The 26540-nt window shown below is 38.1% G+C and overlaps 4 protein-coding genes across 8 annotated transcripts in view; 3 read left to right on the forward strand and 1 right to left on the reverse strand.

Moving 5' to 3' along the window:
• LOC117238319 (homeotic protein spalt-major-like) overlaps positions 1-2876 on the forward strand; it is a 71167-nt gene extending 68291 nt beyond the window's left edge. For 4 of the 5 annotated variants that reach the window (XM_033503157.1, XM_033503160.1, XM_033503159.1 and 1 more), the window contains 4 exons: positions 176-443; positions 1005-1153; positions 1614-1787; positions 2358-2876. In XM_033503157.1, coding sequence (XP_033359048.1) covers positions 176-443; positions 1005-1153; positions 1614-1787; positions 2358-2765 — 999 coding nt within the window. In that variant the 3' untranslated portion in view covers positions 2766-2876. The remainder of the gene's footprint in view (positions 1-175; positions 444-1004; positions 1154-1613; positions 1788-2357) is intronic. The other variant, XM_033503162.1, reaches the window with a different exon arrangement.
• A 6879-nt stretch (positions 2877-9755) lies between these two features.
• Positions 9756-21242, forward strand: LOC117238324. The gene is made up of 6 exons (XM_033503168.1): positions 9756-9800; positions 10086-10283; positions 11681-11897; positions 12027-12324; positions 12574-14093; positions 21233-21242. Exons 2-5 carry the CDS (start codon positions 10197-10199, stop codon positions 14087-14089), a joined length of 2118 nt encoding a protein of 705 aa, XP_033359059.1. The 5' UTR covers positions 9756-9800; positions 10086-10196; the 3' UTR covers positions 14090-14093; positions 21233-21242.
• LOC117238325 (dnaJ homolog shv) lies at positions 14366-17892 on the reverse strand. Its single transcript, XM_033503169.1, has 4 exons — positions 17735-17892; positions 17013-17397; positions 16393-16948; positions 14366-16310 (listed from the first exon to the last, which is right to left on the reverse strand). The coding sequence occupies exons 1-4, from the start codon at positions 17827-17829 to the stop codon at positions 16246-16248; spliced, it is 1101 nt and encodes a 366-aa protein (XP_033359060.1). The 5' UTR covers positions 17830-17892; the 3' UTR covers positions 14366-16245.
• Positions 18340-24891, forward strand: LOC117238323 (alsin). Its single transcript, XM_033503166.1, has 14 exons — positions 18340-18973; positions 19036-20358; positions 20437-21003; positions 21617-21986; positions 22073-22274; positions 22427-22607; positions 22692-22858; positions 22965-23074; positions 23144-23355; positions 23426-23983; positions 24081-24257; positions 24324-24492; positions 24558-24740; positions 24824-24891. Exons 1-14 carry the CDS (start codon positions 18633-18635, stop codon positions 24869-24871), a joined length of 4608 nt encoding a protein of 1535 aa, XP_033359057.1. The 5' UTR covers positions 18340-18632; the 3' UTR covers positions 24872-24891.
• Positions 24892-26540: the final 1649 nt, after the last annotated feature.

Consider the following 26540-nt stretch of genomic DNA (forward strand, 5'->3'; position numbering starts at 1 on the left):
GTTCCTTTTGTCCGAATAACCTATAGAAAATATTTGTCTAAGTAAGGAAAAGTTGAAAAGCGATACGACGTCGAATCGCGAGAAATTATGCAGAGTGGTGTGATCGATGAAGTGATTGAACTCGAAGCTGTCTGGTTGGCGACGATGTAACCGAGCAATGTTTTCTCTCACACAGGGGAACATGAAGCAGCACATGCTGACTCACAAGATCCGCGACATGCCGCCGCATTTGTTCAGCGACTCGAAGCAGCAACACCAACAGCAATCTCAGGAGCACGAAACCTCGAGAAGTCCGATGTGCGCGGAGGATTCGAGCTTACCGCCGCCGCCGCCACCGCCCCCACCGCCTCCTCCGCCGATGCCTCCGACTTCGATGGAACAAAGCATCGCCGTGAAGAGATCGCCGCCAGAGGGGGAGCTGCCAGCACCAAAGAGACCAGCCAGTAAGTAGCTTGGAAACCGGTTGAAAAGCGTTTGATCGGTCTGCTTCTTCATCGAGCACAGTTCGAACGATCCGAGAGGCTTCGCTTGCCAGGTTCGACTGTTTCTCGCTACCAGAGATCGCCGTCGAGCTTCGGTCGAAACGCCAAAGTAGCCACCGCTGTTTCACGTATATACACCAGCTTCGCTTACTCGTGCACTCGCTTGCGCTTCCCTTCGCATCGCGCGCTCTCTCCCTTGCCGATAGCTCGCTTCGCTTTCTCTTTCATTTCTCGTTTCTTTCGTCTTCCGTCCTGAATCTCACCCGCGAACGGATCATTTTTCCAAGTAAAACTTTCTCTCTCTCTCTCTATTTATCTATCTATCTATCTATCCATCTATCTATCTATCTCTATCTATCTATCTCCCTCCTCTATCTCTCTCTCCTCTCTCTCTCTCTCCCTCTCTCTCTCTCTCTCTATCTTTCTCTCTCTCTCTCTCTCGAAGAAAAGAGACAAGCTTGAGAACCTTCGTTAAACTTGCGTCAGGGTCTGTTCAGCGAAACTCTGTGTGTGTATTTGCAGGCGTGCCGAGCAAACACTTGTGCCAGATTTGCAATAAGAATTTCTCCTCATCTTCGGCGCTGCAGATCCATATGAGAACTCACACAGGCGACAAACCGTTCCGATGCACCGTCTGCCAGAAGGCCTTCACCACCAAGGGCAATCTCAAGGTATACGCATCATTTTTCCTGTTTCTCTCCGTCTGTCTGTCTCTCTCACTCTCACTCTCATTCTCACTCTCTGTCTCTGTCTCTCTCTCTCTCTCTCTCTATCTATCTATCTATCTATCTATCTATCTATCTATCCATCCATCTATCTATCAATCTATCTATCTATTTATCTCTCTCTCTCTCTCTTTCTTTCTATTTCTGTCTCTTTCCGTTACTTTCTTCGTTATCCGTCAGTTTTCCCGTCTCTCTTCTCTCTCCGCTATCTTGTTATCCCCGTGTCTCTGGATTCTTCGAGTTTATTCACTAACATCAGCTAGCTGCTACCGCTTGTACTAACGCTGACGCGTAACGTACAGGAACGAAACAGAAAGATACTGCAAAGCTCGATGAAAGATCAGCGACACCGAAGAAGATCGTTAACAGTCGCGTTGACTGGAGGTTTCGCTTCTTCTGATCGCAGGTACACATGGGTACTCATATGTGGACCAACGGAGCTTCTCGACGAGGTCGACGAATGTCCCTGGATCTGCCTCCCCTACCCATCACTCCCAAGGACTCGGAGTTTCTGCAGCGTCGGCCGGATCTTTTCTATCCGTATCTACCCGCGCCGTTCCTTAACGGCGTGCAGCAGAAGGTGAGCGATTATTCGAAAATTTCCTATCGCGAAGAGAGATTTCGATCTTGTTTCGCCTCGATCGTTACCATTTCGACGATATCGAGGAGGATCGGAGGAATCGAACGGCACGGCTGCGTCGACTACTCGTTGACTCTTTGAATCGCCAGTGCTTGGAAACGCGCGGAGAAAAGCACGAAGACGGGATCGATCGGATTTCGATAAACGGAATAGTCGTGCATCGACCGAACCGCGTACGATACATTTTGACCTACCATTATCGACTAAAAGCTAACTACCTGAAGAATAATGCCAGACAAAGTACCGCTAAACGACCGGATACCGCGAAAGGGAAAACCGTAATCGTACTTTTTCTCCAACGATATGAAAATACGCGCGATCTAAAGAAGATATCGAGAAAGCCGAAGGGCCCTGGTCCGGCCCTCTAGAGTCTGCGTCGCGACTCCGAAAAATAATCCGTGGTCGCGAGACGATCGACGATCGTTCCTTCTTTCGTCTTCTTCTTAGTTTCGTAATTCCGTTCGATTGCCGTCGAATGAAACTAACGGGTGGGGCGCGCGTTGCTTACAGCTGAACGAGATCTCGGTGATTCAAAGCAACAACGGTCTACCGAGTCACTCCGTGGCCGCTGGCAAGTACGCTGGATTATTCGGCTCGGTGTACGCGGCTGGAGCTGGCTTCCCCCTCGACAAGCAACCGATGGTGGCAGCGAACAGTAACGGGCCGCTGCTCGACGGCAAGTCCTCGATACCGTCTGGGTCCATGCTCTTTCAAACGCCATCGCCCTCGCACTCGCCAGGCACGCCGAGTTCCAACGGAAGCAATCAGAGCAGCGCGAACGTGTCCTCGTGGACAGGGGACGCTCTTCAGCATCATTTCGACAGGGAGCCGCCGACCAGGTCGGAGGGCAACTCGACTCCACCTTCGGCTCGACTTCCGCCGCCCGCGGCGGCCAGGGGCGAAGGACTGGCCACGTGAACCTCCGTCAACGACACATATCCTTCTTCCTCGAGGCTTCACGTTTTCGGTGACTGAACTCCGTCCTGGCTGTCATACGGACATAGAGACAGGGAGAGAATGAGAGAATGAGAGAGAGGGAGAGAGAATGAGAGAGAGAGAGAGAGAGAGAATGAGAGAGAGAGAGAGAATGAGAGAGAGAGAGAGAATGAGAGAGAGAGAGAGAGAATGAGAGAGAGAATGAGAGAGAGAGAGAGAGCAACGAGACGTTTATATGGAGCCGGAAGTAGTGTTTCAGTGCATTTCGCGAGCCGAAGAACTCGGACGTGTCGAACGTTCGACGACATATCTTTCTTGATCCCCAGAGCCAGAGCAGATACCATGTTCCTATTGTCACACTAGTCTTAAACGCGATCGAGAGGACCTTGGAAGGAGCACGAACTTCGATAACCGGGTCCCTCTTGAGAACTCTTCCCCGCGTCACGTGCTTTCGCACGAGGGACGACGGACGCGGTGCCTAGACTGAGTCCACGAGGGCCGCAAGACACGTGGCGCCGCGACGTCCTGGCCCTCCACACTCTGACCGTCCATACGCGACAGTGGTGGTCACCTCACTTAGAGTTATCGTACGTTATTATTATAAAATGCGCCTATACGGGGTATATTGTCTGATCGATACCACCTCCGAACGTCGTGGTTCTCGTACGCGACGCAACACGGAGGTTAAAACGCGCGTCGTCGTCCATTTCAAAATTTCGATGTCGATTAGAATCTCGAGCCGATCTCTTTTCAGCATTTGACTTTATTTCGTAAACGAAAATAAGAATAGTTCGAGGTACAACCACCGGTTATACGAGATATCCCGTACAGGAAGATATAAATATATACATAAAGAAAGAAGATGATATATATATATATATATACATAAATATATATAAATATATAGATATATAAATATTGTATCGGTACGAAAAGGTACGAGTTGTATACACGTGCGAGTACATGCGTCGCTTTCTTTCTCGTTTCTTCTTTTTTTTTTCATTTTTTTTTTCATTTTTTTTTCTTTTTTCCTTCGAGAGAACGGCGTTTTTAGGAGTTTCGAAGCGGGCCCGGCAGCGCCCTCGCTGTGATATGAGAGGAGCAGCCTGCAATCGTTTAAACCAATGTACTTATACTTTGTATCATAGTATTATTATTTACACCGGATGTACAGCGCGCACCGCCAACGTGTCCCGTCGTTATTTTATACGGAAAGACAGCCGACGTCGTTTTGCGTTCCCCCGATACCCATCGATCTCGAGTGTTTTCCTAGGTCCGACGCACCTCGTTCGACCGCCGTTCGGTCAAACTGCGATTCTTTCTCGGTCAACGATGCATCGTTACGCGTAGAATCGACGCTGTGTTACCAGGCACCTATGACTGCACGTGCGTTTATACGGAATCCACGAGACTGGTCTTCCTCTTTCTTCTAATTTCTTCTAATTTCTTCTTATCCGAGATAAGTGTATCGTTACTACGTCGCATCGTAAACTGACTTCCGACGATGATCCATCGACGATCGAATTAAAAGAAACGGACGTTTAAACGGTTTGATAAAGTTACGAAGTAACTTTGGTTCGGTTTATATAAAAATTTGTTCGCGCTTTTTATCCGATTTGTCATCGAACGTGAAAGATCGTAAGTATTCAAAAAAGAAGGCAATGTGGTGCATCGCAGGATGGAAAAAGCTAAACCGGGACAAGCGACGTTATTTTCTACGCGCGTAGAAAACTGGCATTCTCGAAGAGTTGGGTGGAAGCGCGCGAACGATAATGTCGCTTGGTCCGAGCGTGCGTTTGTCAGGAATCGTGTGAAAATGGAAGTGAAAAGCAAGCAAGAGTTGGAAATTGGATATTACGCGAGCTCAGTGGTAACGAAGAGACGCGTAACCTCGTTTAACAAGGCCGCGTGGCGAGAAAGTTATCGGTAATCGTACGTTTGCGAAGAAATCTATCGAATACGATGCGAATACGATGCGAATACGATGCGAATACGATGCGATCGAACAGGCATACGTCGTGGACTGTGCGCGATCGATCGCGTTCGTTCGTACTCGAAAAGTTAATACTCTCGTGTATAATGGCTTTCCTGTATGTTCTCGCGTTTAATCGTCAAATGCGAACAAAGGATAGATAAATAAATAAAAATACTAATAATAGATGAGATACGATACGCATGTAAAGAAACGTGTAAAAAGTAACGATAGCAATGCTGCATACGTGTGTCCATTAAGCACTTTACGTAATTTATCTGATTTTTAACTAGCTTAGATGTAACTTTTTAAGAACTCGGTCGATTCGACGACTCTCGTTGCAAAACAAGAGGATAATAAGAGGAGCACGGTGTATCGCGGTGTCGCGCGATCCCCGGGTCTCCACGGTGGCTATACGTTGATCAAGAATTGCGGAAAACGACTAGTTATTACGATCGAGGACGTTAGATGGAAAATGCTTGGCGAGTTTCGGACGAAAGTTTCGTACGAAGATACGCAGATACTGTGTAACGGTGGAAATAAAACATATATTTTAACAGAATTGGCCTTTTCGACAAATTCAAAGGAGGAAATATATTTGAAAGATATTCGATGCAACCGTCTCTGGTTTGCGCGCTAATTTCTCTCTGTTTTCGTATTTCTTAATAACGATTCGGTAATTCGGTGAAATTTCGTTGCATCGTTGTATCCGCGTAAAAGCGAGAAAAGCGCGAACCGGATAAAAGAAAAGGAGCCACGGCTGGAAACTAACGGCTTCGATCAGCAGGAATACAGCGGACAGATTTGTATGGAACGAGCGTATGGAACAAGCAGCCGAAAGAACAAAGGGTACGAACGTTTTTTAACGTTCTCGCGTAAATGTGTTTCTGAAGATATGGCTCGCGAGACGGAATCGATTCGCGGTTGACCGTCTGCCAGTGACGATCGAATCCACCTGCCTTTAGCAGTATTTCGTTTCTTAGGTTCGTTGTCGATAAACATACGTGTCCATCTGTACGGCGGTTATGCGTTTATTTTACGATAGTAATCGTTCGTCGTGCGAATCCACGATAAAGGAAATTAACTGCGATAATTAATCACTGTTTTTATAAAGAAACACGGTCCGATAATGATTGTCGATTCATCCCGGAACAACGAGAAGACAAAATGAAGCAACAAGAAGAAGAAGAAGAAGAAGAAGAAGAAGAAGAAACCGAAATTCGAGTAAATGTAAAATTCGAGTTAGAAAGGAAAAGAAGAAAACGATACGATCGATGCTAGGAGAGAGCGCTCGAGAGCGTAAAAGGTAGCGTTTAGGGAAACAATCAAAAAGTCTCCTTTCACAGTGACTATCGTATACATATGTACGTGTATATAGATACCGTTGTAAATAACAAACACGCGATAAGTGTAAAAGGCGAAAAAATGTCGGGTTAGAGAAGTGGATGTAAGTCGTTAGTGTGCTATTAAAAATGTTTCGTAAGTTACGTGGAACGTTTACTAGTTTCACGTGTGCAGATGTTTCGCGTGCTTGCGCAATGGTCGTTTTTAAATTAAGGAATGGACGAGAAAAAAAAAAGTGAAAAAAGTAAAAGGAAAAGAGAAGAAAAGATGGGAAAGGGGGGGGGGGGCACGGAAAGGCTGGCAGCTATTCCCCGATCGCGAGTCCTGTGAAGTTGTCCAAAACAAAGTATTGCTTGTACGATCTTAGGTTTTCTGTACATATTGTATAATCCATGTATAAACACGAATCTTGCTAGTTACGCAACTTGTCTCATTGTAGTTGAATTACGTTACGGATCATTATATCTATATCACTTCAACAATAAACAATTATTATGAGAACGAGCTGCATCCGGTGTTGTCATTTTCGTTTCGCTACGTGGAAATCGTTAAACGTCGATCTGCTTCGCGGCCTGCAAAAATACTTTTCGTATTCGCAAACTGAAAAGTTCCGCAATTTCAAATTTACGTTTGTTCGCGCTCTACTTTCCCGACTAGCCTGTATACCAACGTATCCGTCCCTATCGTACCGACTGTCGATATCGTAGCAGTTGTAGCGATAACTACCATACCTTAGAGTAGGAATAGACGCTCGTCTGCGATTTCAATGGAAAACGACTAGACGCGATAATCGCCACCGATACGCGTTGAATATGTCACCGACGAGATACGTAGTCGATAATTTCGTAGACTATGAAACTAAACGCGCTTTTCGTAAAGTGCCTTACCATCCGAATATCCTATTTCGCGTTACCGACAAACGGATGGACGATGCGTCAATTATAAAAATCCTAAACTCGATGAAAGACATTAAGACAAAATACGTACATCGTTTTCATTTTTTTTTTTTCTTCTTTCTCTCCTTTTTTTCTTTTTCTTCCTTTTACTTTATTTCTCGTTTTCTGTTTTCGTTTCATCGACGAACGAGCTCGCGTAGAATTTGCCAGAAGAACGTTTGCTACACAGCTTGACTTTGCATTTACGCGTAAACGTGTAAACGTTTATTTCTGCTTGTGTCGTCGGAACGAGTGACATTCCTGTGAAAATAACCGCGTGTACCGCCATGTAATTATCGTTTATTAGGCGCGCGTGAGTTTTCTGTATCTAAAGCCTCCTTAGAACGTCCATAGCGCACACACGATGTTCCTACGAATCGGCTAGGGTGACTTTGTCTTTTCCCTATATCGCGTCCTGTGTTTACCTATAATTTCCTCCGTTACGATTGATATTTTCCGCTCTTTCCTTCTTTTTTACCACTTCTATCGCGTATCACGGTGCACCGATCACTAGTTTACTAGCTTGTTTTCAAGGAGCGAATTTGGATGTCGGCGCGACAAACCCAAAATATCGGACGTGCGTAGGTTTTGGGTATCGTGGTGTTGTTTAACGAGATCGACCTAATTATTAGGAAATTTTCAAAGACCTTGCTCCAGATGTATCGTTGATCGCGATCAAAGTCATTTCCGAGAACCAGCACGGTTTTAATTTGCACAATTCTGTAAACTGACAATCGCCGGACGAAGCAAGAGGACGAGCAGGAATGGAATATCGAAGCTCGATCGATCGAATATACGCGGATACTCGTTTCGCTCTTTTTTAAGCATAGTTTCGTAAGTTATTCCGTTATTCCGTGCTATTACGGATCGCACGATTGTATTTTCAGTTATGCAAGGACTTTGATTTGCAGACAACTGGCAGTGATAAATTTATCTTGTTCTCCGAGCAAAGAGGAAGAAAAGAAAAACTACGAAGGAAAAAGGTCACCATCGCGAACATATATTTGAAATATGATACGCGACGCAGATAGTCCAAATGCGGTCAACTGATAATACCAACGTATAATAAAAGTAAAATCGGTACAAACGTAATGATAAATAATAGAAACGATAAGTAAAAGGTTGGCGAGTAGATAACGCTTGTTCGCGTTGACCGGCTATTAAGCCGCTGCGCTGGACCAGAGTAAGAGGAAACGGCTGTTAACTAGCCCGTGGCGACGCGCGACGCGCGACGCGCGACGCGACGTATCGCCGAGGTGCGGAAGAGGCCGTGGGCGCGCGCGCGCGCGCGCGCTCTACCGCGTCTATCGACCAGATTCTCTCGTCTCTCCTCCTCTCGTTACCTCGCTGCCTATGGCCCCTGTATGTATTCCGCTAGGATCCCAGCCACGGCCACGGCAACGCCTCGTCGCTATCTCCGACGTGTTCCGGGAATTGGGGACTGACCGACGGTTCCCACGTGGCCACGTGGAGAACACGAGGAAAAGAAGACTGTTCGTTCTTCGATGACTCTGTTCCCGTTCCCGGACTACGTTTTACGCTCATTTTCCATCTTCGAACTGGTCCAGACGCTGCTCGCCGCATTTCACCCAGCGTCTCGTCAGCGTGTCAACGTCGAGTACGGTCGTCCAATTGTAAAATCGTTTGCACCGTCGTACCGCATCGTGCCTCCTAATCGTATATCGCCGTTCCGATCACGCTGTTGCAAGATCCGCGAGCGATCACGGAGGTATTCGTGGAGCAGTCGCAAAGTGAACAGCCGCAATGACGTAACACGCGGCGACGGTGATGGTGATGGTTTATGGGGATTTTGGCATCCGACAGTTCCGTTTATGCGGTCCGGTAAATTCGATCGGCGGCCGTTGCGATCGGCAACCATTGCTGCGGACAATTGAACGGAAAAGGGTGTTCCGGCCGTGAAAGGGAAACCCGATGGAAACGCGTGAAATCCGACCTGTTCTGGAAAACACGGAGATGCGAGTAAGGAGAGCGGCGCGAGAGCGGCGAGAAACTCGCCTCCCGAAACCACCACCCTCTCGTTAAAATGCATCGAGACGAAAACTTGGTTACGTTAAAGTGCACCGAATCGAACCTTGCTGACGTTAGACGACGCCGAATCGAGGCGTTCAGCGAGCCGTTCGACTGTGTCAAATTGCAGAATCGACGAATTTTCCTCGCAGACCAACGCCAATCTCGTACAAACGTCGCGTATATGATATTATTACATAACCGTACTTGTATGGTTTCATTTTGGACGCAAAGTATTTTTAAAGGAGAAACGAGCAAGCTGAATTTACAGATTTTTCAAAATCTCTCGAGAAACAGCGATTCGAAGCCGAGTATTCGCTTATAGAGGAAACACAGCCCTGTTAGCGGCCTGGTACTTGTTCGAAATAGCCAGCGAGCAAACCCCCTTTGCGGACGAGACAAAGAGGACGAGTTTCTCAGGTGTGCGACCATCGTGCAGACGTATTTTGACACAGCCGCTTCCAAGCGATCATCGAATCGATTGGCAAACGTTTCTCCATTTTCGTTCTCACCGCGAAAAATCGTGGTCGAACCGAGCAAAGTTTCATCGTGGAAATCGTGGCGCGATGCGATGAAATGGTGGAAGAAACCTGTTAAAAAGCTTAGCGAGATTTACTCAACGATGCCTGCGCTTGGGATCGTTTCGATAGAGGCTGACGGTGAAAAAAGCGGCGGAAAAAGCGGCGGAAAAAGCGGCGGAAAAAGCGGCGGAAAAAGCAGGATCGAAAGAATCCATCGGTAAGTCGGATAATTTCGCTTTAACGCAAAATTAAAAGCTAACGGTTCAAATTAGAATCGGAATTGATAATATGCGTAAAGTACAGCGTAATTTTTCGTTCGCATTTCTTTCTCTTTATCTGTTCTGTAATTGCGATTTTCGTCTTTTTCTTTTTTAGTTTCCTATCTCTGTTTAGCATGCGATCGAGATAGCGCGATATACAGAACATCGGCGATGTTTTACGATAACGTGATTTTATATTTTGCCAGTCGGTGTAATTTCTTGCGTGATTGCGAACATTGCAGTTCGACGGGAAGGTCTAGTCGTAAATTACAGACGTCTGAATCTATACCAAAGACAACGATAACGACCTCGAATAGTCCTCTTTACGATAAGATCTGGATATCGGATGATGCATGTACCTGTTTCCGATATCTTTCAAACGTTCAAAGGTGATTAGCAAGGAAGGTTGCTCTGGCATGTGCGATCAATCTCAAAATAAGGTAAGTTACGAAAATATCATTAAGTTGCGATATTTTATCGTTGTCGTTCCTTCCATCCGAACTGTATCGAACCTCGTGAATCCAACGATAAACATAAAGTTCGAATATAATAATGGCGTTATAACGGCGAAGAGGTATTCTTTAAATATCTGAAAAAGAACGTGAAAACTGAAAGAAATAAAGCGAACGAGACGTTACTTTTAATAGTCGAACGATTCGTTTGTCCTCTCTCGCAACTCGAGTAATCGGCGAGCTCTTCCAATATACTTTTATAATATACAATACCACCGACCGATTACAACGACGTTTTTAACCAAATTTTCACTCTTACGAGAAGTCAACGACGAATTTTTATCGATTCTCGACTTTTAATAAACGTGTATTTTTTTCAATTTCGCGATTTTATAAAAGCGAAAGAAAGTGAACTCTTCAACTTGGATTTATAACGGAAGAATCCTACTAATCTTGCTTTTACCTTCGCACCGCGCTCTCAGCCCAGTGAAAGTTTCAAATCTTCTCTTGTATTTTCAAAAACTTCGTTATGAAGTTTAACCTTTAAATCCGAATCGTTTGACGAAAATGTTTCGAGTTAAATATAATATTCGATCCTATCGATTGCTTTTCCTGTGAGATGTTTCTCATCCGAAAGTTATAATTTATAGTTGGTTAAGTTAAATTTGAACAAATTAAAGAATATTTCCTTTTTAATCGTTGACAAGTAAATTGTTCTTATCGTGTGTGTACATTCCCAGTTTGGTTCTTATTATGCCTGTTTTTTATATACCTTAGATTAAATTGTGTATTCAGATGAAAATTAATAACAAATCGCCAACTTCTCCGCTAAACTTGAATCACTCGACTACTTCTTCTCTCTTACTTATTCTTGTCGTTACATATACCACCGCATGGATATTCGGATGATATAGAAAGATATAAATATACGATGTAAAGATATATATTCATGTCCGAACATACGCCGACAAACGAGAAACGAGAAACGAGAAACTTGAATCACGAAAGCTTTGATTACTAAAAGTACCAATGTTTAAACATACATACATATATATATATATATATATAGAGTATTCGAACGAATGTGTTAATCTACAAATGCCAATTTTCTTCTTTTATTTATCGAATTAGTTACTTGGACGCAGAACTTTTAGTTTTCGATATATTATATTCTATATATATATCTTCTTAAAGATACAAACCAAAGAGAAATCATTCGAATAGAAAAATGTATAAAGACGATAAAATATCAGCAAAATCATTTAAGCTATAAAACGGGCGAATGTTAAGTTTTATTAGAACGGATGGAAATAATACGACAGGGTATTGTATCGAATATTTAACAAGATATTCACGCTACTTTATCTGATAATTTTTATTTTTAGGTACTGTTTCGTGGCGATAAAAAAGCGCTAGATGACGAGCCTAACACTTTTAATTTCGAACTGCATAACAAAATATACAAAAGTCGATCGCGGCTACAAAAATGGTTAATAGGGCTGCTGATCTTCCTATTTGTATCGTTGATCGTAATAAACACGTTCAACACGGATCAGTTTCGAACGGCACGGTATGGAGCTATTATCAACGATACCTCGCAAGGTATACCTATACCTATTTTTACTAAAAGCATAGGACTTGGAGAACGTTTAAGCGAAGCTCGTTTAAACATCTCTTTGTCGTTGTTAATTAATCGATTGAACGAACGATGAACGTATACTTTATTTTCAGACAATTACGTGCAACTGAAGTCTTTGTTCGCGTCCATAGCGAACTCCGGTTTCGTAGTCCGCAACAAAGGTTGTCGAATTCCAGCGATGGATCCTTTCGATTCAGCGATCGCACGATTTATCGAGAAGGAAAAACCACTTATTTGCGAGCACGGAAGTCATTTACCGCTGGTCGATTCGAACGACACAGCGCTCTACATAAATCCAAATGCGATCGGCCATTTTTACAACAATTCAGGGGAAATCGATTGCTGCTGGCGCCCGTTCTGGCGAACGAAGGACGAAGATAACGTTGTTACGTCAGTAAGACTGATCATTCTTACTTTTATCGATCGTCTACGATTTCTTATTTCGTTTTAGCGCGTTGTTCGAACCACGTGCAATTTTCTACCAAAGTTTGGCGAAAACCGTAGCAAGCAGGATTAAATCTGTCATACGTATTTGCCTCTTTATCGCTTTAGTCTCTTTCTTAATTTCAAGCGTAATATATTTAGTTGATATTCGTAATTCGTAATTCGTAATTCGTAATTCGTAATTCGTATTTATAGGTACGGTAACGAGTGTTTCAAATTCGAAAACGCGACGGCCGTAAACACCGAGTTTGTGAAAGTGGAATGTTCGCGCAACAACGAGGTGATATACAAGGATTATCACGCGTTTGTACCTCGTTTCCCATCGGTAGAGAGGAAATACGAGCGAGCCAGAGCGACCGATATGAAAACTGAACAGCTCAGCGTGTTAATAATCGGCCTCGACTCGATTTCACGACTAAATTTTCATCGTATGATGCCGAATACTGTCCACGCGTTGAAAGAACTTGGAGCGGTTGAATTCTTGGGTTACACCAAAGTGGCTGATAACACGTATCCGAATTTAGTGCCTGTCTTAAGCGGCTTATCCGAGAAACAACTGCACGATCTATGTTGGCAAACTAAAGATAAAACGTTCGACGACTGCCCATTCATTTGGAAAAATTTCAGCGCGTCTGGTTATCGAACGGGTTTCGCCGAGGATGCCTGTGGCATGACCACCTTCAATTATCTAAAACGAGGCTTCCGAGTTCAACCGACTGACTATTATCTCAGACCATTCTGTATCGCATCCGAGAAGGATATCGGTAATACGCACAAATTAAACGCGAATCTCTGCGTGGGAACCAGAAAAACGTTCGAAAACTTACTGGACTACGCTAAGAAATTCGCCTCGCGATTTTACAGGGACCCATACTTCGCTATGATCTGGCAAGCCAGCCTCACCCACGATTTCTTCAACTATCCGCAATTAGGTGACAATTCCTACTACAACCTCGTCACCTATTTGTTCACGAAACGGTTGCTAAATCAAACAGCGTTGATAGTGATGAGCGACCATGGTATGAGATGGGGAAGCTTTCGGCAGACTTATCAAGGAAGAATGGAGGACAGCCTTCCGTTTGTGTTCGTGGTGATGCCACGATGGTGGAAGGAAAAGTATCAAGTAGCTTGGGCGAATTTCCGAAGAAACACGCGCAGTCTAACAACAGCTTTCGACTTGCACGAGACCTTGATCGACATACTGCATTCGGAAAATCTGCAGGAACCGCGTCTTAAGGCCCGACTTCGAGCGATGCCGAAAGATGACAATTTGCCCCGTGGAATCAGCTGGTTTTTGCCGATTCCTGACTACAGGACGTGCTCCATGGCGGGTATAGCTAGTCATTGGTGCATGTGTCATAACAGCTACGATGTTTCCTCGGATGACGAAAGTCTTCGGGACAAGGCAGTTTTCTTGGTCTCGGAATTGAATAACATGCTGAACAAGTTCGTACAATGCGCGGTATTGAAATTGAAAGAAATTAAAGCCGCGAAAGCGTGGAAGGGCGAGGGTGAGAAGAACCAACTGATCGATTACACGATCACGATTCAAACGGAACCTGGTGACGCGATATTCGAGGGTACGATACGGTACAGAAACGAGAGTAAGACCAACAAGTTGGTAGGATCGGTTAGCAGATTGAACGCGTACGGAAAACAAAGCGCCTGTGTCGATGAATTCAATATGAGGCTATACTGCTATTGTTTGTAGCTTTGTAGCTTGTTTGTCTGCGTCTTTTTATCATCTTTTTTTCTTCTTCTCCTCTTTCTTTCTATTCTCATTTTTCGAAAACTTCGAAGAGATTCGCTTTGACCAACGTACTCTCGAATGACTCTCGAATGACTCTCGAATGAAATTAGAGTACGGTAGCCAGTATACTGGTACAAAAAAAAAAAAAAAAAAAAAAAAATTCACACTGTGATAAGATACTTGCTTTAAAGATGTGATTCACGGTAATTTCGTACTTAACAAATTAAGCGTCAACTAATAGTAGTGTCGTTTTTATTGTGTACGATAATAATAAATACGCACAGTGTAATATGTTAATACACGAATAAGTAATAAGTAAACGTAATTGGCGTGGTGCAGCGATATCGTTGAATTTAAACATGACCATATATACATGCGTTTAGTCTACTATGGGATACAAATGTACGTGTACAGACGTATGTATAAAAATGCAATTGCAGAGAGATACGATTCTTTTACGTTACAAAAATACATTTTCTTCCTATATAGTAGTAAATGACAGCAACTTTTAAATACGACGTTTGATTTGTTAAGCATACTTAAGCATACTGTGAATAATTTTCAATTAAATTCAAAGAAAGACCTAATATGTGCTAGTATTTTAATTACTAGACGCGACTCGCAGACTTCCTGCTATTAAAACACTTCATTCGTCTTTTTACAATAATATGCATTCGACGAAAAACACTGATATTACGAACGAATTACGGCTTTGCAATGGTCCTATTGTCCTGTAATTACCTAAAGATTTAACTAGCCTTCGACTCGAACAACTATCTTCTTACGATTGTATTTTCTCAAACTTTTATTAGTAACGTTCGTATATTGTATATGATTTTCCTAAATTCAGATAGAACAATGTAACTCGGATATTTACTTATTATTTGTGTTTCACGTTTATGCTACAGATTTATATATCTACGCTATAAAAAGGGTATAAAATAATTTATTTATTATTTTGAGACAAGAGAAACGCAAAAGTCACATTATCGGTCTAACGATACCTGTCTTAAGATTTTGTCAAACTGGTTAATCATTCGCTTAAAGAGAAAATATTTACCGTCAAACGCGTATGCGTATATTTTTCGATAGGACCGTGATATCGTTCAATGATTTTGGTTCAATGCAAATAACTTCTTTCACCTGTGCTAAAGCGAGATGAAAGCAAGCTCGATTGTTCAATGGCCGAATACAGAGTTGCATAGAATTAAAACCATCGGTTCGTAATAAAATGTTTGTGCGCTAATTTTTAACACGATTGTAATACGAATCGGTGACATACTTGAGATAGTTATAGAAACTCAACTATAAATTAACAAAAACTACAGGTAATTACATAGGTAAGTACGTTAGAATTACGTATAAAGATACAAAAATTATAATTTATTTATGGCCTCCTTTTTATGAGAGATTTTAAGGTTGCCGTGTACAAAGCAACAAAACGTTACAACATACCGTGTTGTATCTGACGAAAGAATTATACTTTAATTTTTGTAAATCAAGTGTACGCAAAGGTACTGAAATAAAACCTTTGTAAAATATAAACTAATGTACAATTTAATGCGAAACATTTTTAATAAGTATATGAAACGCAAGTTAAATGATTGCACGATCCTTTAGAGTTATCGATGACGGATGGCGTTGTACATTTTATTGCGAATAATTTCAATAGAAAAATCGTAATACAATACTTTATTATTGGATACTAGGTCCGATATTTAAAAACATTTTCATCGAGTACTCCTCACTATTTAAATGCAAAATTTCTGTTCATGTAAAACACTCATACATCACCCGCGCGTGTTAAAGGAAAAATAACTTATTTTGTTAAATAAACTGCGCAAGCGTTCCTAACATCCGCATAAGTAATCGGCAATAATATATATGACCAGTTTCTTATAATCAAAGAGGAAGTACGTGTACTCGCAATGGTTATTATGTTTGCTACATGTATCCATTTCAACTGACCTCATGGTTGGCTACCAAACCTGTTGGTATCCACATTTCAAGGAAGCGAAAGCACCACTTGGTATAGAAACACACTGAGTCAACACGCGCACCTCGGTTGTATGCACATTTTATACTGTCACTTTGTACATACGTTACACTTAAAGTTCTTAATTTCCCCTTATTCCATTATAAATTCGACTTACAGAATCTTGTTGTAGTAGATTTTTTATTTCTGCGAAAAGAGTAAAGGAAGATTGAACAAACACAAACGATCGTATTTTATCTCACGAGCGTTATATGTTAAAATAACTTACCTTCCTTTTGAGTATCCGTGAATTCTGTCTCAGGGAAAGCAACGTCGAATGTAATATATAAGGTGCCATGAAGATTATTATTCTCGTAATTAGGCATGCCTTCTCCTTTTTTCCTAATACGGGCTCCCGGTTTGGTTACTTTATCCCTCTGAATAGCTACTTTGTGTCCATCTAAATGTTCTATATCCATTTTAAAACCTATTAACGCGTCCTGCATAGATATAGTGACGTTTGTATATAGATCGTCACCAATTCTTTCAAAAACTGGATGCGGTTGTGTTCGTATTTTTAAGATTAAATCTCCAGGTTCCCCATCCAAATGTGGTTCACCTTCTGCTATAAATTTAGTTTCTTGTCCATCTACCATGCCAGGTTCTACTTCAACCTCTAATACACGTTCTTCTGTAACAAATTTAACATTTGGACATTCCGAACAAACTGATTGTTGCATCATTTGAAATCTTCCATTTCCTAAATTGCGAGTAACCAATTCTTGTCTGCAATTACACTTTCTTGTTCCTTTTGCTGCCTTCGTAACTGGCTTATTTCTTGTTATCTGAAAGATAAACAATTTTGTATGTCCCATTTACGTATCTTCTCGATTAACTATAAAATCTTACCTCTATAAAATTTCCACTATATAATTCTTCTAAAGTAACTACCAAGTCCATTACAATATTAGATCCTTTAGGTGTTTCTTGCTGGTGATGAGATTCTCCACCAAAGTGAAAGCCAAAATCACCAAAGAAACTTGCAAATGGATCAGCATTATTCATCATACCATCCTTCTTCAAACATTCTTCTCCGCATCTGTCATACATTTCTCTCTTTTCGTTATCCGACAGAACCTCGTAAGCTGCACCCAGATCTTGAAATTTCTGAGAGGCATTCGGATCGTCTTTATTTTTGTCAGGATGCAATTCTTTTGCCAATTTTCTGTATGCCTTTTTTATCGCATGTTGACTCGCTGTCGATGGTATGCCTAAAATGGCATAAAAATCTCTCCTGCAAAGATATATACATACTTTAATTCCTATTTCTAATGTATCATATACTGTAAACACTTCAAATTAGCAGCCTAAATTGTTAGATCATTCAACATCAATCATATGAATGTATAACTATACAAGATTGTAATGTTTTTTTAGCAGAATTCTTAACGGTAAACATAAATAATGAAGTCGATCTACAAACGTACTTTAAACTTTATTTAATCCTTTTCGTATTAATAGCTTCCGTAGATGGTTTACAAAGTAAAAGGTTATAAAATTATCATAAAGCAAATATCTTCGATATTCAAAATAATTAAATTTCATAAGCATAGACAAGGTTCTCCACTTACCCTGCCACAGTTAGAATTACACATATTGTTAAATTTATTAATAAAGACCAAATCAGTTTTATCGCTGCCATTCTAGCAGACGTTACAACAAACATCGGAGCTTAGGATCGTGGGTGCTCCTGATTGGTGGGTGCTCCGAATACAATTTATCCGACTTTGATCGACGATAAGTGAGTTTTTAGGCGCGTACATATTCAACGAAAATGTTTAGATTTAACGTTTAGCAGTAAAAAATAATTGGTTGAATATGACACAGGTATAAGATTTTTTTAATACTTCGGCGCTATTTCTAAAAATATAAAACAAATTCCAATAAACTTAATCCTTTGACGCTTAATTATATATTTTATTATTATAGATAACTCTTTGATTCCTACTTCTTAGATGAATATAAAAAGTATTAACATGCAACAGGTGAAATGTTATGTAAAATTATTTTAAAATTGTTTTGCTTTACTACGACTGGTAGTACAAAGATTTCTAATATTTATCGCGTCTCAATCTTATTTTAATAAAGTTAAATTATTAATATTCGTCTTAATTCTACTGAAAACCACACTTAACAATAAACATCTACTCCCTCCCCTACAATATAGTAAAATGATCATGTGACAGATCATATTGGGTATCAAAGTGTCAGTAACAGTGTAGCAAAAGTAAAGTGTACTGTACAGGTTTGTGGTACGTGTTGTTAAACCAACTCTCGGTATTGTAATAAGGAAATCATTAGTTTAATCATGTCAATATGTAAATTGCCTCGAGTACTCTTGCACGAAAATTCAGTGAAAGGGATTCAGTCAAGAATCACATGACGAAAGCATTATTGACTAAAAACACTATCCTCTAAAATAAGATATCTCTAGGTTATGCATAGTTTATCTGTCAAACATCCTACAAAATGGAGAAACACATGCATTTATGGAGAGGTGTTGATAAGTTATCATACATTTTCGGTGACCAACCAAATGGCACAATTTGTAGACTGGTTACCATTAAAGATCACATTTTTGTAGCAACAACTACTAACAGTCTATACTATGGAGAGGTATCATTTTTGGAGGACAGTCCTCCGTCATTGGTTTTCAAAAGGGCTCAATTTGATGTGATCGATATAGCATCCAATTCGGATTATTTATTTATTGTAGATAATAATGGACATGTTTTGAAAGTAAATCCTCAGGATATGAGTGTAACAGATACAATAATTCTAAAAGAAGAAGTTAAATGTTGTAGTCATGGGTAGGTTCCATAAAATCTTTATGTATTTTTACATTATACTCAAATAATTTATACCATTACAGATATAAACAAGAAAATGAAATTGTCAAAGTAAAATCAATAGCTGTTAGTGATCAAGCAGCGTTATTTGTAACAGAAAACGGACAACTTTGGGCTAGTGGAAATCAATCTCAAATAGATATTAACAGTACAGAACCTAAAAAGGTCAAGTTTTTCGAGGGTAGAACTGTGTCTGCTGTTGCATGTGGTTCAAACTTTAATGTAGTTGCAGTGAGAAAAACACCAAAAACTTTAAAAGATGATACTGACAGCGAGAATGAATTAGAAGAAGAAGTTTTCGTTAATTCATGTCCTCAGTGTCTCAACACCGTGCTGTTAAGTCCTACAAGTCTAACGTCATCAGATACTTGTCCTACTGGACTTCATGTACAGCAATCTAGTGAAGATCACTCAACCAATTCTATTAGCGCTTTATCTGTTGCTAGTAAAGAACAAGAGATTTCATTTGCCGAAAATATTAAAAAGGAACAAATTTCTGAAGTGGTAGAAAATGGAGAACTGTGTGCCAATAATCCTATAGATTCTGAAAAAGAAGAAAAAAGGAATGTTATTTTTATAAATACAGAAGCTGCAAGGCAATTCTTAACCAGACAATTATCATGGGTTTCATCTTATGGAAGTGTTAAAGAAGATATACCTTTAGATAACATTGAAAAACCGACTAGACTAATAAAACAAAATGTATCTAACGTAGCTAATTTAGTATACGAAGGAGTGAAAAATGTGGGAGGTAAAGTTGTTACATTATCCAGGCATATGAGTGGAAGTTCAGATATAAATGAGTTTAAAGATGATAGTAGTGAACATTTGGAACTAGGAGAAGAATATCCAAAACCTGCTGCTACCAGTTTGGCACTCAGTTTACGCTGTGAAGAATTTCCTTGGTCATCAAGTACTGGTTCCTCTGAGCATGAATTGTCTCAACAAGGATTAAACGAAAGAATCAGTACACTAACTCGTACTGGCAATAGTATTCTATCTACTGAACTTTGGACGTGGGGTGATATTCAATATGGACAATTAGGAACAGGAGATATTGTTAAACGCTCGCGACCTATTTTGGTGGCAAAACTCAGTAATACTGGACTTCGAAAAATTTCATGTGGTGCATTTCATATTCTTGCTCTAACTCTAGATGGAAGAGTTTTTGCTTGGGGCAGAAATAACCATAAACAAGTGACATTGGAAACGAATGTGTATCAGAGTGCACCTCGTTTATTTACTACGAAATTATTTCCAAACGAAAGAGCTAAAGACATGGCAGCTGGTAGTTTTCATAGTTTAGTCATGATGCATCATGGTTTATACTTTATTGGACAGTCAAGGTAAATAATTTAATTACGAAAAGTATCAATAAGAAATGAGAGTTCTATTTACTCACGAAAGTTGTCATGTGGTTTCAGTAAAACTGGTGAAATGTTCCAACTCGATATTGAGACAAGCAATAAGTGCAGTCCCCAACAAATTTTTAGCTCTGGTAACTACAGTTGCTGTTCTGTGATAAACGAACCTAAGATAAATATCTCTGAGGATTTAATAAGTGAACAAATCTTCTTGGAAGAAATATTAATTGTTTATCAAAATTTAATTAGACCATTCCAGAAAAGAGGAGGTGCTATGCAGGAATCAAATGTTTATGAAACATTATGTCGATGTTATACTGAGTTATTAAGTTTCAGTGTATTAAATGTTATTAGTTTATGGGATTATTTTAATCATATTGGTGAAGCATATGAAGTGACAATTGTAGCTAATGTTGAAGAATATATTACTGTATATAAATATTACTTAAATGCAGTGTGTGACATAATTTCTTTGAGTGGATTTACATATATTGCGAAAATAATTGAAATACCACAAGTAATAACAAATTTATTTATGGATAAATTAAAAACTAATGAAACTAAAAAAGTTGCTGATGAAATTACAATTACTATGGCATTGCAACATCCACTACATAAATTGAATAGGTAAATATATCTAAATATGTATTATTATTTATTTCTTATCTATGCTTTGAATAACTTCCAGTTACATTTTCATTTACATTTGCATTTATATTTTACATTTTATCTAGCAGCCTTACAACCTAATTGTCTTAAGGTACATATCCACTTAAGAGTAAAACTATCGCGAGTTGCTCTCGAGAGTATTTCTCTCGTTGGCTACATTGAGAGCGATTATCTGAGTCACTATCAGATCAGATTCTGCTCCTCTTCCTCCACTTCCGCTCTTATGCATTTCATCTTTTTGCCCACAACCTCTGATTAGAGGTCCTCCTCATTTCTTCTTTTCTTTCCTCCCAGTTATATTTAGACACATAAGCGTAATAGCTTTCATTATTTTTTAACTATTAAAAATTGGCAAAATAATTATAAGAAAAGATTATTAGTTTACAAGAGGCAATGAATTTGCTGCCTCAAAAATAAAAATTATTCTTTATGTTATAAAGGATCGTTTAAGGAATTATATTCTTACATTATGTCAAACATATTTAAAAAATTAATATTGCTATAAACATCTTAAATATACTAGTGATCCACTATTTTCTTATTTATAATAACAGACATCATCTTTGTACAGATATAAGAATATGGTTTTAAATTTGATGAAATGTAATGGTGCAAGAATGGGTGTAGAACGATTACAAGAAGCATTAATAAAGTGGGAACAAATATGTGATGATCAGGAGAAACAACAAAAAGAAGCTGAAGCAACTAAATTATTTTGGGAAAGTTCTGGGAAACTTGGGGAATTATTAAGATTTCCTGATAGAAGACTTATTAGAGAGTCACGAGCACATCCTTTATCAATACTTAATTCTGGAAGATTTTCTACACATTGGTTTGTTTTATTAACTGATATATTTATCCATGTTACTGGTACATCTCATGTGGTACATCCACTTAAAACTCTATGGGTAGAACCTTTACCAGACTCTGAAATAGTACAAGTATGTTAAGTAAACCTCTTTGGAATTCAAATATAAATGTACATTTACAAATGTGCAATTTTTGTATTTGTATTTCTATGTTTCAGAATGCTATATCAGTAGTAGCTCCAGAGGACACATTTGTATTATATACTCCAACACCTTCTGAACGAAATGAATGGCTGTATGCTTTACAAAATGGCATAAAATGTAGTCTACAAAGAGTTATTGGACATGTGCCTCCAATAGTACGTTCTAGCTCATTCTCATTCACTAAGCACAGTGTTTTCAAAGATGCAAAATATACTGGTTCGTATGTCGTTAACAACAGTATTGTATCTCACGCGTTTTATATCATATTTCATATTTTAAAATTATAATACAAATGATGAATATGTATGTAGGTACATAAATATACATATATGTATACGAAAAATACTATCTTTTATTTTGGTACATAGGACGCTGGTTAAGTGGTAAGCCGCACGGTTCTGGAAAATTAGAATGGCCTGACGGACGAAAATATGCAGGACAATTTCATAAAGGTATTATTCATGGTACTGGTAAAATGGAAATTCCATCACAAGGTGTATACGAAGGACAGTGGAAAGATGGACAACAGAATGGATATGGGACGATGAAGTCAGTTTTTAAATAACAATTTAAATTCTAAGCGTAAATAAATAAAATATACAATATATAAGAAGGTAATGTAAAATATTCTAGGTACAATAATGGAGACTTTTATGAAGGATATTTCAAAGACGGACTACCACATGGTCATGGTGTTAAAAAGGAAGGTCATTTTATGGCATCTGTCGCATCTGTTTATATTGGGGAATGGGCTGCAGGTGTTAAACAGGGATATGGAATTATGGACGACATTATGACAGGTAATTATAACGTAATTAAAAAATAGGAAAAGAAATCGTTGTTCTAGTAAAATTAAATCTTTATAAATAAGTATTGGTTTATTGAACAGTATGTATATTATTTCAGGCGAGAAATACTTAGGATCATGGAGTAATGGTATGAAACATGGTTGTGGTTTAATAGTAACTTTAGATGGTATTTACTATGAAGGAGTTTTCATGCAAGACGTTTTAACGGTAAATAATTCAAAATAATTCAAAATTTAGTAAATATAAAATGTTGAAATAAAATGCTTATGCTAAAAGGGTCATGGAGTCATGGTGTTTGAAGATGGTACTCATTACGAAGGTGAATTTAAATCAGCTGGTATTTTTTATGGTAAAGGTACTTTAACTTTCACTAGTGGTGACAGATTGGAAGGTAATATGAATGGTGCATGGAACGAAGGAGTAAAAGTTATTGCAACATTACATATGAATAAAGCTAGCGGAAATATACAAACTAATTCGAAACCGACGTAAGTAGTTTATTGCGAGCAATATTTATTTCAGCGTAATTTTAAGTTTATTTGTTTTTATTTAATACAGATCTTTTGGTAAATTATGTGTATCACCAGATCAAAAATGGAAAGCTATATTTAGGCAATGTTATCAACAACTTGGTGTACCTGAACCAGGTTCGAAAGCTATAGGTATAACTGATAAGTCTGCAGAGACACAACGTGTTTGGCAAAATATTGCTAGTATAATAACTAAGTCACATCAGAAAGCTTTACAACGAAAGAAACTTCTGACAATTACTAGTACCGGTAAAGAGAAAAATAACGAAGTAATTGATGAGTTGGATAAAATTCCTTGTTTTGGGAGAGATAAACTTACAATTCAAAGTTATAGAGAAATTCATAAGTACTTGATTAAAGCGTTTGATAGCTCACTTCACCCATTAGGAGCGCTTTTAACAGAAGTTGCTGCTGTATATACAGCTACGTATGGTGGTGTAAGAGTTCATCCTTTATTACTCAGTCATGCTGTGTCTGAACTTCGTAGTATCACATCAAGAATATATGAAATAGCTACTCTGTTATTTCCGGCGTTACCCCGAGGTGGTAAAGAATACGTATTAGAAACAGAAAATGAAGAAGAAGAGTATGTTTTAATTAATTTTCTATATGATTTATTATTTATTTATCATAATTATACAAATATCATGTTCCATTATTTTAACTTTGTACTTTGTTGTTAGTCAAGTTATAAGTGCTGCAGCGATACTTCATCCAATATTGTTACCTCGTGTGCATTCAGCACTTTTTGTACTGTATGCTTTACATAATAAGAAAGAAGATGATGCCTATTGGGAAAGATTAATGAAATGGAACAAGCAACCTGATATAACGCTAATGGCTTTTTTGGACATCGATCAGTGAGTAATATTGTTGAAAATACAAAAATGACAGTGACTTTATTAAAGTTTAAATAATAATTTCAGAAAATTTTGGAAGAATACAAACGTAATGAATTTAAACGAAAACGGATTACCGTATCAAAGTGAACCGTACTTTAGCGAGGCAATAGAAACATTACAACAATTGAAAACCACGTTTTCTCCGTTAGAAAAGTTATTAGTCGTTAGGAATACATTTGAACAAATGACACAAGTAAGCTAGCTTCTTTGCTGTATATTTTTATTTGTTTGTTAAATCTCACATGATTTTTATAATAGGCAGTTCAAAAGCAATTGGGGACTACATATTTATGGACAATGGATGAATTATTTCCTGTGTTTTGTTTTGTTGTTGTCCGTGCCAGCGTATTACAATTGGGCAGTGAAATACATTTTATAGAAGATTTTATGGAGCCTTATTTACAAAATGGAGAACTTGGAATTATGTTCACTACCCTTAAGGTAAAATATTATATCCGCGAGAAACTCTATATAAGATTTTAGAGCTTAAACAATATGTATATATATAAATATATATCTTTTAGGCCTGCTACTACCAAATATTACAAGAAAAAATTAATGTGGGTGACTGAACATGACATAATAATTTTCATAAATAAATAGAATTATAAAATATAAAGTAAGTTTCAATGATAACTTATTATAATACATTGTTAATATAACAAATAAATAAAATATATGCACTCAACTCGATAAAAGGGTACCTCAAAATCTAACATTTAGTTGAAATAATATAATTTAATAAAATGTTAGACATCGTAAAATGAATTTTGTGCATTATGACTATTAAAAGTGGTATACTACTTATTTATTATAATTAATGAAAATAGAAACTATAATATGTATGAAACAGATAGATTGTCAGGTCGTAACAATGTAAGTAGTAAAATTACATATCATATTCTATAAAAGTATTAATGTACAGTGTATATACATTTAGAACGAATTTGAAGCTTTATTTATGTTAATTTTCTCGTTTCCAAGAAGGTAAATGTACAGTAAAAATTTATAGGAACAGCCATATATTTGAACATTTTGTTATAATTTTAAATATCACTGCATTTTAAGTTCAATTTTAATAAGCATTTATTCATTACTATTGTATGAGATTGTTCAAAGCAAACTTAGAAATATATAAAGAATACTATGTTATACAAAATGATTTTTTGGTATTTCTACAAATAATATCAATACCAATATGATATAATTCTTTAATTCATCTAACTGCCATAAGTATCACTTAATAATATCATAATGTAATAATTTTTCTTTATTCTGTTATATTATTGATGTAATGAACTGTATTTAAAAGGCATTAATTGAAAAATTAATGTCAAATGATATACCTGTGTTATATATTTCATAATAACAGCAACATTGTGATATTTCGTGCAATATCGTAAACCTATACATGCCATAAAAATAGTAATATAACGATGATGATGATTGGAATTTTATGTTACATACTGAATATGCGTTTTAAATGTTTTATGCCTACTATGTATAGTTTATAAGTATCTGTATCAAATGAACAAAACTGTATGTTTAAAAATAGCAAATACATTTAATTCCATATTATAAATTACATATGTATTTCATAATTTTACCTTAGAATTTAAATACACAAACATAATTCATTTTACTATAATATAAATTTCCCAATTAAGTAATCTTAATAAACCAATTATTAAGAGACAATTCTGTTGCTTTCTTTTACTAAATTTTATTTATTATTTCATAGCCTTATTTTGTATCAGGTTTCCCTTTTTTTCTTTAAATTCTGATTTAATCAAGTTACCACTTTGTACATTAAATATTTGCAACTTTTGTATAAATATGGAACGTATCTATGAAATAAAATATTTCATTCTGTAAAATTTTTAAATCAGCTCTTGTTTCACCAGTTATGTACACATGTATGTACGTATGTAAGTACTGTTATAACTATAGATGACTCCAATTATTTATTTAGGAGTTTTCCAAAGCTAGAAAGTGTGATAGAGACAAAGAGCCCATACTAAAAATTTAAATATTTAATGAAAAGTTCTGATATTAATCATTCAGGAATTTACCGTTTATCGTTAAAACAATGCATGAAAATTTTTACATTCTTTTAATTGCCACATAGTTGATAAAATTTTGTATACATGCAAATCAGGCAATTTAAATCATACAAATAATAAAAAGCATTTCAAAAGACAAAATGTTTGCCCGTGAAATCTGGTTGTTTTCTTCTTACAT

This window comes from Bombus vosnesenskii, unplaced genomic scaffold (assembly GCF_011952255.1).
Source record: "Bombus vosnesenskii isolate JDL3184/JDL3185 unplaced genomic scaffold, Bvos_JDL3184-5_v1.1 scf7180000013448, whole genome shotgun sequence".
NCBI lineage: Eukaryota > Metazoa > Arthropoda > Insecta > Hymenoptera > Apidae > Bombus > Bombus vosnesenskii.

What these genes read in the sequence shown, in the direction of transcription:
- LOC117238324 (XM_033503168.1), top strand. Translation starts at nt 10,197, where the DNA reads ATGTACCTGTTTCCGATATCTTTCAAACGTTCAAAGGTGATTAGCAAG. An exon ending in GCGATCAATCTCAAAATAAG is followed by an intron (nt 10,284 to 11,680) that starts GTAAGTTACGAA and finishes TTTTATTTTTAG; the next exon opens with GTACTGTTTCGTGGCGATAA. An exon ending in TATCAACGATACCTCGCAAG is followed by an intron (nt 11,898 to 12,026) that starts GTATACCTATAC and finishes CTTTATTTTCAG; the next exon opens with ACAATTACGTGCAACTGAAG.
- LOC117238323 (XM_033503166.1), top strand. Translation starts at nt 18,633, where the DNA reads ATGGAGAAACACATGCATTTATGGAGAGGTGTTGATAAGTTATCATAC. An exon ending in TCATGCAAGACGTTTTAACG is followed by an intron (nt 23,075 to 23,143) that starts GTAAATAATTCA and finishes TTATGCTAAAAG; the next exon opens with GGTCATGGAGTCATGGTGTT. An exon ending in CATTTGAACAAATGACACAA is followed by an intron (nt 24,493 to 24,557) that starts GTAAGCTAGCTT and finishes TTTTTATAATAG; the next exon opens with GCAGTTCAAAAGCAATTGGG.
- LOC117238325 (XM_033503169.1), bottom strand. Translation starts at nt 17,829, where the DNA reads ATGTTTGTTGTAACGTCTGCTAGAATGGCAGCGATAAAACTGATTTGG. An exon ending in ATAGTGGAAATTTTATAGAG is followed by an intron (nt 16,949 to 17,012) that starts GTAAGATTTTAT and finishes TTTATCTTTCAG; the next exon opens with ATAACAAGAAATAAGCCAGT. An exon ending in CACGGATACTCAAAAGGAAG is followed by an intron (nt 16,311 to 16,392) that starts GTAAGTTATTTT and finishes CTCTTTTCGCAG; the next exon opens with AAATAAAAAATCTACTACAA.